Genomic DNA, 10,687 nt, shown 5'->3' with positions numbered 1-10,687 from the left:
GGCCGGGATTCGATCCCGCGGCCTCTTTCCCACGCACGCTTTCACTCGCATTCACATTATACGGCCCGCGGCGATGATTTTATCGCCCTTGGACTTTATACGGAACCTCACAGCGAGGTGGCCGGCGACGCCGTCTGCGACAATGACGGCAGACATGCGCCTTGTGTATTCAAATAATTGCTATTGGTGTAAAACTGAATACATCAATATATTTTAGCTAATGATAACAATGATCAAGAGACGCCACAGGTGGTGCATTTACTCAGCGTACTGTAATTCAAGCATTACGGTATTCATGCTCACATAGGCAATGAGGGTATAATTTTTTGCTATACGTTCACCTAATAAAGCGTTTTATTTTGTTTCAGTTGGAAGAATTGACATTGACAATCGGATACCCGGAAGTTCTACGAAACATATCAGTACTTGAAGCTCGCTACAAATACGTAAGTGCAGACGTAAAAAAAAAGTTACGGCTCATTTCGTCAACGCTGGTGACGCGTAAGCATGTGGATGCTATAGCCCACACAAAGCTATCAGCCGTCGACGTGCCAAGACGCCTAATCTGTCCGCATCGCAGGTCGTATTCGAACAGGGCTCACGTGGCCGCGCCATACGCCGCAGCCACCGAAGTAGAACGTCCCCTCCCCTTCCCACCAAGTGGGAAGACGGCGCGCTTCCTTCCGCTATCCTGCCTTGCGCACGCGAGATTGAACTGCCATCGTCGGGTCCCGGTCGCACGCTTTCACTCGCGTACAAGGCGTACGGCGCGCGACGAGGATGTTATCAGGAGAGGAACCCGGAACGTTCGTATCGCAAACAAAACCTGTAGCAGCTGCCAGAGGAGGTCAACCCAGCGCGCCTCCGCCTACGTTCCTCCTCCGCGACGCATCACCTCATTACTGCTTCCCCCTTTCGTTCAACGTCACCTAGACATTCCGCTAGGTGACGATGTTTATCCGCACGCTCAGGGCGCTCCTTCGTACTTTACCCGGGGCGCGATTTTCACGGCTTCGAACAAACATTCGGCGATTGCGCTAGCTAGCCAGTTACGCTTGCGCGTAAACCTCAGAAGGTTGCTAGAATCGCCTAAAAAGCAAATTCAACTTACTCATGTACGGGACAGCAGAATTGATCAAATATTTAACTTTAATGCAAATGTAATTGCACACATTGCGGTTTTTTAAACGAACTTAATGCAGTAGCGATGAAAAAGTCCATTAACTCCGCTTTTCTAATCTTTGCATACACTGTTGTTTCCGTAGATGAATGCAGGAATAAATTCTCATACAGCAACCTTTCACCGTTCTAATTATTACCAGTACCAATGCCTCAAAGTTATTAAGTGCATACATAAAACGGCATCAACTCAAAAAACAGAACACGGTCCTTTGTAACCTAATTGAAGAGGGCACTTGTGTATGGGGGCATGCCAAGCTGCCTAATATAACACAGGAGTAGGCTCAAAGTGAGAAAGAGGAATTGAGTGGTTTTCGTGTGTTGTTGTAGAGGACCGGTAAAATAGTCTGATCCTTGCAGTTTTATCAGCTCTTTTCAAATTAAATACATCGTATAGTCTTCTTACTTTGTCCACTTTTGCAATAAGAAATATCTTAAGCAATTCTTATGAACTAGTCTGTTCGACAACTATGTCGATATGCAAACAGCAATATAGAGAAATGCACACTATCAAACGTTGACACATTAATGTTACAAAGGATGAACGTGACGGGAAACGCTTGGTGAAGCCATTGCCGTGCAACTAAAGCAAACACAAAAACAGGCAACCGAAACCTTCGAACTCCATGATTACAAAAATGCATCGGTCTCACAGCGCAACAGCCCTGTGCTCAAATTACTAGCGTCATTGGGGCAATTCGCACATGTATCCGCAAGCGTAGCATGTGTAAGGAAAGGACGTACATGCTCGCCAGTTTTCATTCGAAAGCAAGCAAAAAATTGGCAGCATTGAATATTTGTCATAGCTTCTTTTTCTGTATGAATGCACCTGTAGTCCCCATCCCTCCCTTGCCAAACGATGAACAGCGTTTTCTTCTTAGCGGCATTACTGCGTCGACTAATCAAAGTGTACATTCATATACATGGTTGTTCGTATATATGCAAAATTTTTAGGACTGCAGAGCATGAACAAAACTTAAGAGTTATCAGTGTTGCGCATAAAGGAAACTTTTTGTCGCACGCTAAACGCTGTAATATAAAAGCCATTTGTACGCATAGCATTCGATCTGATAACATTTAAATATTTGTTTTTCAAAATGTTCCCTTCATGCACTAGCTATCTCTATGTGCTTTCGACCTGCGTAACGTTTTTCGTGTGTAAGCTGCTCAACAAGACAGCCGCGACTGCAGCCGTTATCAATCACAGTCAAGACAGTGCGGAAAGTATCTCAAGGGAATCTTCGCTTAAAAAAATGTGGCTAATTCTGGGATCATATTGTTATCTGCCAGCACAATAGCCCGATATACTAATCACAAGGCCATAGTCCAATGGATAAATCTCTTTTGCCAATAACGTCAAGCAATATGAAACAATTCGTGCGTTAGTCGCGTAGAATAACAGTAATCTGCATGAAAAATGGACAATCGGAGCTCATGTTAGTTGAATTTGCTCGCAGATGCACGAATGAAAGCGCAAATGATGGTAAGTGAAACTTTTACTGTCTTACTTGTGCATCCCGCTTTATAGGGGTAAGTTGCATATGAAGTTGACACTATGCAAATTTTTCGAGCAATTTTATACAGCATATACAAATGAAGATACCTTGTTTTACCAAAAATGTTTGTAGCATCATTTTGGTTAAACAGTTCTAGTATGTGATGGGTATACTTTTGGAGCTGAGTTACCCACTAAGGTATGTATTTGTTTTCGTGCCAATATGATAAGCGATTACCTTTTAAGTGTTTGGATGTATCGCAGAGAGTCTATGCAATATCACTGTGTCGGAAGCAATGCAAGGAAATATCGCAAACTGAAATGCTTAAAGAAGAGACCTTGTTGAAAATATTTAAGTGAGCGAACAAGACACACTTATGCGTCCTAATTGTTTGACTACACGTTTTCACTGCAACGTAAAGAACATAATTTTTTTCATTCTAGGTACCATTCATTGCTTTGAATATTTCATTCATAGAAGCCCTTTATCATCTACGAGAAGGCTTATACAAAATGCATTTGAGTAAGCTTTGGCATCATAAAAAGAGCAGCTTGGGGTGAGTAATGAGTGGTTTAAAGTATAAATTGATGTGCAGAGTACCAAGGTTTTACAGCGAAGCTGTATATGGCTAGTATCCCAGTGATCTCTCGCATCCGTTGACAGAAAACTATCGTCATCAATGGTCCTATCCCCCGTAAGCACCCATAACCCGTAAGCGAGTACATATGCAATGGCTCATAACCCCGTAAAGCAAAGTGTACAAGCACTCAGCAAAGGGAAGCGAACAGTGCTTACATTCTTTGGAATCATAATACATTATACAGAACAGTATGTCAAAAATTATCATCATCCCTGGCTCAGACCCCCGTAAGCAAGTGAATATATAACTGCTCATACTCCTTTAAGGCAGAGGCAACAAGCAGTCAGCAAAGTGGCGTGAACAGTGCATACATTCTTTGGAATCACGCATACAGCACACATAACAATACGCAAATAAAGAGCAAGCTTAACACAAAACAGACCAATGATAAGGCGCTCGTGATAGCAATGCGAAGCACGTTGCACTTCCCGCGTACGTTTCCGGCTAACGAATATTGTAGCGCAAGCCGTCACGGCGACGACAGCTTGTCACGTGTGGTGTGCCGTGCCTTGCCTCTCTTATATAATATAACCAGCCTAGAAAGCAACTGATTTCAATGCTTTTGCAGCACCGCAGTGAGCAACGGCGTGATGTCAAAATTACGATTACTCCTAGTCCTACTATTATTCAAAATTAGCATACTACAATTACTCTAAAGCTATAAAGCATTGGCTACCACTTTCAGCAGTTGTAGTGGCGGTTTTCAACATTTTCGCTGGACATCTACTTTCTAAGGGCCGCGCTGGCGAGTTTTTTCTCCTTAGACAAATTGTATATGTAAGTACAGAACTGACTTTTGCACTTTCTGGCAGCCCGATAGACTAGACCAGAAGAGAATACAAACAGGACGATTACTAGTGCGTTTGTGTATGCTACTTGTCTAGTCTTATGCGCTGCCACTATGCATGAAAGTCATAATGACAAAGCAGCCCGTATTTGTGCATTAACCTGAACTGACATAGAGTGTCTTTCATTTTACGCCCGTAATAAACCAGAATATAATTTCGAGATTATGGCGTTGTTTAGCCCAGTGCATGGGGCAATAAGCACCCTAACTACCATGACGATGAGAGAAGTGACCATTTGCTTTTGGCTTTCACGGATTATGTGCAGAGGCCATGTGAATAAGAAGAGCTAACAAATCTAACGGCGTAGTTTTGAAACCGATCAATGTAATCTGTTAGATATTGTAATAGAGATTCTAAATGGGCACTGGGCAGTCTATTTCAGATATGGTGATTGATCCTGAAATAGCTTCATGTGGTGTGGAACAGCACGTCAGTGAGTTCTCAAAAATTGTGGTCTTTTGATTGTAGATAAAATCATAAAAAACAGCACGTGGACTCCTCAATATATTTTTTGATAAGGCCTCACCAAGATAAAAAATATATGTGCGCATCGCACTTTTATTTTATTATTTGCGTATAAAAATGATGAGAATACTGTCGGTGAAGGACATCTTGGCATTTTTTTTTGTGTTTTCTTGAATATGTATTATGAAGCTGCAAGTGTGCAGATGCTCAAAATTCTGCTAACGCTGTATGAACCGTACCAATTTCTGACATGTTGTTGCGCAAACTTTAGCGAAAAGCATTTAGCAATGCTCCATCGCGCCGAAGTTGCTGCCAACAGCTAGCGCTTGTAGGAAAATCAGGTCAGTATAATCTCAGCACAAGTAAGTGTTAATGTAGAATTGTATGGAAGTTTACAGAAATCCTGGACAGTGCTTCCGAGGCGTTATAGATTTCGCTGATATGGCAGGTCAATGTGTTTCATAAAATAATTACGATTGTCAATGCTGGGGCGCTATAACGTAAAACTATTCCAAACTTTTCTATTCCAATTTTGCTATCAGCCCTCCATGATTGCTCAAAAACTTTTTCTACCACCCACACTTCACCTGTCTGTCACGTGACGTCACGAAAACTGCGATACCTCCCCATCTGATATGATGTGTACACACTGATTATGCATGATTTGACAGAAAAAAGAAAAACACTTATTTCTGATTCGACCTTTTTTCCTGCCTGTCACCTGCCTGTCACCTGCCTGTCACGCGACGCCACAAAACCGCAAGAACTCACCGCGTCAAAGTGACGTGTACGTGATAAAGATGCATTAATATGGCGAACAAAACTGAATTTTCTTCGGAATAGCCGCAGGCTGCCCCCTTCCGAAAAGAATAAAAGATGGCTGCCGCCGATCGCTCATACGCTGGCTACTCGCACATGCGGAGAGCATGGGTGTATTTGCGTATAATAAATCTTTTTGTGTGGCCGTCTAAAGTTTTCGAGCACTTTCGGCACGTTTAGCACCTCGTTCTGCCAACTCTTCTTTGCTGAGGGTCCGTTTTAGCGTCATTCTTGAGCTTACGTTGCATGCTGCCGCGATTTTCGACCAGCCACCACAAGCTAAGTAAGGGAAAGCCGACCAATCGTAGACGCCGGCACCACCCTCTTCATCCGGTTATCGACTTCCAGTGCAGTGGCTCAGCCCCATCGAATCCCTCTCCAGTTGAGCGTTCTCATCGCCTCTTGTCAGCCAATTAGATATAACAAGCCGCTCAGTGTAGGCATTCGTTTCTCAAGCAAACAAAAGTGACCTCCAATGAACGAGGAGAGCGTTTTATTGGTCTGTTCAGACAACCCTGCGGGTGACCCCCGGTGCTTGCGTTGGTGGTTACGCAAATTTGACATCAAGAGATTGGAATAGAAACATATTGGAATAGTTTTACGTTATAGGGCCCCTGTTGTGCGATATTTAGAGGAGCTGAGGCTCGCTGCGCCATTAGTATTGCGTGGATGGTTTTCCAAATGAAGCTGATTCTTTTGTTTTCTGTTGATAATACATTCCGCGCCAAATGCTTAGGGCGGACGAGTAGGAGAAAAAATGTGAAATTCTTTCTTGCTGATGCAAGTTACTTTCAACATGATTCACTCAGGAGTTTGAACACGCTACAAAGAAACGGAACTGCGAATTGAAGACAGTCTGCCAAGCTGAGTGCGATTCGGCTTTCCAGGCAATATTTTGCTCCAGAAACTGCTCACGCAGTTGACACAAACATTGAACATGACAAAAAGAAATTTGAAGAGCGCTTGTACTTTCGCCCGCTACTATATAGTGTGGGTGTGTGTGAGCGTTTTCCTTATTAAGAATTCACGAAGCATAATTTCGGTAGCTCCAATTCAGCATTCATTGGAGGACTACCAGTGTTTTCAGACTATCTGAAAATTCTTGTAAAAATTCTGTGAGATGAAAAACATGACGAGGTGTCAGGCGCCTTATCATTTACGGAAAAACTATGTGTGCAGTCACAATAATGTGATATCAGAAATCAAGTTGATGACTGCCTCAGGCACATGTTGGCCACTTCCGCACTGAAGTACTGTTCAGTGCAATAGTTATCTAAAAAAACTGTACTTGTGTGAATTTTGGGTAAACAGTATTGCACATAAGCTATTTTCTTATGGTTTGTTAATGTTAGAGCAGTTAGGGCAGCAGTTCTACGCATTTCTTCAAAAAGAAAATTCGCAGACAATGTGTGGGAACACACATGTGAACTCAGACATAAGAGCAACACGGATCTCAAACTTCTGTTTTTAACAAACTCGACTTTTTTGTTGAAACCTCTAGAATTATGTGGCAAGCTTTCGTTTATGGTGAGCCTGAAGCATTAATGAGCGGTTAGTTTTTCCTTAGCGACGAACGGTGCACATCATTTAGCTTATTACTCAATTGACAATAGACGGCTGCCTGCGAATGTTTATGAGCCAACTGTCTGGGGCAACACATTGGAACATGGACCACGTTCACAATGTTTATTTCGCGATCCTACTTATTTGATTTGTGTAGATGTTGTAGATATTATTCGATAGAAATCTATAATTTTCTACATCAAGGCATAACTTTTGAAGCAATCATGCTACAGAAACTTGTTGACTGTTTTGTATTTCCGGTTTTATGGTTTCTTCTTGTTTATCCATGTAGTCGGGACTACAGTCCAAGAAATGTTCGGCCGATTTACGACTTGTCTAGGAACACAGACGGTAAGCATCCAAATTTAAAAAGAAGTAAATTTCTGGGAATAATAGTGTAAGCTGCAGTTTGGCATAATACCTACCAACAGTAATATTTTAGCTTAAAAAAGAATAGTTTCGTAATTATTATCTGTCTCCACAATTATGACCGAAGTTAGCTTGCAATTTATCGGGTTGAGCAGTGAGCTTGGAAAAAGAACAACGCTAAAAACTTACAGTCAGCATTTCTCCAGTGACAAAAAGATTGGAAACCTATGTCAAACATATCGCCAACATGCTACCCTAAAGGTTGCGACACCACCTACTCCGAAATATTCTCGAGTGCCTAAACGCAACAATAGGTTCTAACAATCGTATTAAATTTGGGCTGGTAAGTCTAAATTCTTCACACATTAGGTGAGATTCCCGAATACATTTACATAGCGTTACTAGAAATGATTGCTGTTGCTTTTTAATTCTTTTCGGCTTGGCAATGTTTCCAGAAAATTTGAGTATTTTGCCATATTTACAAGCGCTGGCAGGGTACATTTCATGTTCTACAGACTCTTTGCGCAGAAAGAGCAGCATACAACAGATCAACATACTATTGAATCAAACTTCGCACTTAACTATATCTGAGAAGGCAGCAAAATTCAAATGGGCTAACGTCCCTTGAAAGGAACCAAAATATAATCGACAGAAAATACCATCAAATTGAGTGCAGTCTATACCGACACTGTGGAGTGTCGGTATAAGTGGAGTGTCGGTATAAGTATAAGAGTGTATAAGTGTCGGTATAAGTGGTATAAGTGGAGTAATCCTAAATAAAATCTATCAGTGAGTGAACCTTTCTGTTTGGAGCAGAGGTTGTTTTCAATGAGAGTGAATTAAAGCAAGTGCGCAGATTCATGAACTCGTATAAAACAACTAAAATGGGTTGTGACATTTCTAGGTTAACCTTCACTTACAATGCACTGGGAGTTGGGTGCCTAAAGATAAACTAAACCCTACACTATGCTTTTGAACTAACTTGCTGCGACTTAAAATTGAATGTTGATAGTGTTTAGCGCAAACAAACGCATGACACGAGAGAAGGCAGACATGACACAGCACTGTGTCCCGTCTGCCTTCTCTTGTGTCAGGCGTTTCTTAGTCCTAAAAACCATTAACACGCAATACAAACTAGCCCACCAGACTGTTTTGTTGACATTGAGATTCAAGGAAACGCTCGTAGGAGTTGTTGCTATTAATCATCTGTTTGTACTTAAATTTATTTAGACGGTCTTACAACTTCAACAGCCCATTTGAAGTATTTGCTTCTTTCAGAAATTCCCTACGCACTTTTCGCATCTCCATTTTATCAGCAAGATCTTCCACGGTGAGAATTTGAAAAATTGTGATGTTCCTGGGTGTTTATCTGTGTTCGTATGTCCTATATACGTTAGTAACATGGAATTGGAGCAATTCTTTTTAACATAGCCAAACAGGTTTATCAGTAGACTATTGCGGCCATTATTTATTTGGTAAAGGTGTCTGAGCAACGTAAAAATTTCGCGGCTGGCAGCCAATTCTTCAACAGTTATCGTTATGCGCACCATGATAACCAAAGGACAATATACGCTGTCTCTGGACCACTATTTCGAATTAATAACATTGCACAGATGGAAATGGATTGCCCGTCTTCCTGTCCTAAAGCTAGTATACGCTTCAGATGTGAATAAAAGGTAAAATATGGAACACAGATTTACAGCGATGCTGTGTACCCCTACCCTCGAAGAAAATTATCGTGTCGTAAGCAAAATATTCTCCATGCTTTGGCCGATCCCGGAGATTTGCAATGCCGGCCCAACCCGCAGCGGAGGTGAAGTAGGCGTTAAGCACTCCCCATACGAGGACCGATCCCGAAGATGGTGCCTTGCCGGGCCGACCCGCGGCGGAGGTATAGTAGGCGCTAAGCACTCCCCATATGTGGGCCGATACCGAAGATAGTGCATGCTGGGCCGGCCCACGACCGAGGTGATGTAGGCGTTAAGCACTCCCCATACCTGGACCGATCCCGAAGATTGTGCAATGCGGTCCGACTTGCGGCGGAGGTGAAACAGGCATTGGGCACTCCCCATAAGTGGCCCGATTCCGAAGATAGTGCCATGTCGGGCCGACCGGTGACGGAGGTGAAGCAGGTGTCAAGCATGTGGGCCGATGCCGAAGATAGTGAAATGCTCGGCCGACGCACAACCCAGGTGAAGTAGGCGTTAAGCACTCCCCATACGTGGAGCGATACCGAAGATAGTGCAATGCGGCACCGACCTGCGGCGGAGGTGAAGTATGCGTTAAGCACTCCCCATACGTGGGCCTATCCCGAAGATAGTGCAATACCGGCCGCTCCCGCGGCGAAGCTGAAGCAGGTACTAAGCACTCTCCATACGTGGGCCAATCGTGAAGGTAGTGCAATACCGGCTCGATCCGCGGCGGTGAAGCAGTCATTAAGCCCTTCCCATACGTGGGCCGATCCCGAAGATAGTGCCATGCCGCGCCGACCCGCGGCGGAGGTGAAGTAGGCGTTAAGCACTCCCCATACGTGGGCTGATCCTGAAGTTAGTGCAATACTGGGCTGACCCGCGGCGGAGATGCAGTTCGCCATTAGGGGGCCCACATACACAGCTTCGCTGGTCATTCTTCTTCACAGAGTGGAAGGGCACTGATTTTTTTCGCAAGCTTGTAAAACTGAATTTTCTGTACACGTTTAGCACTGCTTAATACAACCAACTTTAAAGCAGAACACTGCTGATAGCGTTTCATTATTTTGCCAGGAAGTTGACACTTAATAACCCATATTTCAGAATTTATTCCCTCCTAAATTATTGACTCATTTAGAAAGTCCCCCTTGTCATCTTTTAAACCACATGATTTGATCTTTACCTCAGGAAAGTTTATATGCTGTGAAATCTACTTGATCTTTTCCCACCAATCTCGCCGGCTGAAGTGCATGTTATTACATTGTCAGGTGAACACCGTGGCTTCATCAGCGTCAAAGCCAGATCAAATGTCGTGGTGCAGAAGGACCTTGAAATACGCTAGTTGGTTCATGGTGAACATTTTTTTTTGCGTACTAGAGAAGGACGTAAATCGTAACTTCCCCTTTGCGGGAAGTGACATTTTACGGGGGTGAACATTTGTAAGTGTGTTTGCATTTCTACTGACAAAGGATCTGCAAGAACTGCTGAGTGAACGTACAGATGAAGCGAAGCCTCGTTGTAGCATTCATGGAAACGCTGCTTATGGTAAGAACGCCGAAACATTTCCTGTGTTAATCCACCAACGAAGGAGCATGTATCGACATGAGAGTAAGCCGACGA

At 43.2% G+C, this 10,687-nt stretch overlaps 1 protein-coding gene across 1 annotated transcript in view; it reads left to right on the top strand.

Annotated features, from left to right (window-relative positions):
- The first annotated feature begins 349 nt into the window (after nucleotides 1-349).
- Nucleotides 350-10,687, top strand: part of LOC140214139 (neprilysin-2-like) — a 42,380-nt gene continuing 32,042 nt past the window's right edge. Inside the window, exons 1-4 of the mRNA XM_072285499.1 lie at nucleotides 350-446; nucleotides 3,119-3,231; nucleotides 7,303-7,361; nucleotides 8,658-8,709. Of these exons, the coding sequence (XP_072141600.1) occupies nucleotides 3,188-3,231; nucleotides 7,303-7,361; nucleotides 8,658-8,709 (155 nt within the window). The 5' untranslated portion in view covers nucleotides 350-446; nucleotides 3,119-3,187. The remainder of the gene's footprint in view (nucleotides 447-3,118; nucleotides 3,232-7,302; nucleotides 7,362-8,657; nucleotides 8,710-10,687) is intronic.

Source organism: Dermacentor andersoni, chromosome 11, assembly GCF_023375885.2.
Source record: "Dermacentor andersoni chromosome 11, qqDerAnde1_hic_scaffold, whole genome shotgun sequence".
NCBI classification, from domain to species: domain Eukaryota; kingdom Metazoa; phylum Arthropoda; class Arachnida; order Ixodida; family Ixodidae; genus Dermacentor; species Dermacentor andersoni.
This window is presented reverse-complemented; position numbering and strand designations above follow the sequence as displayed.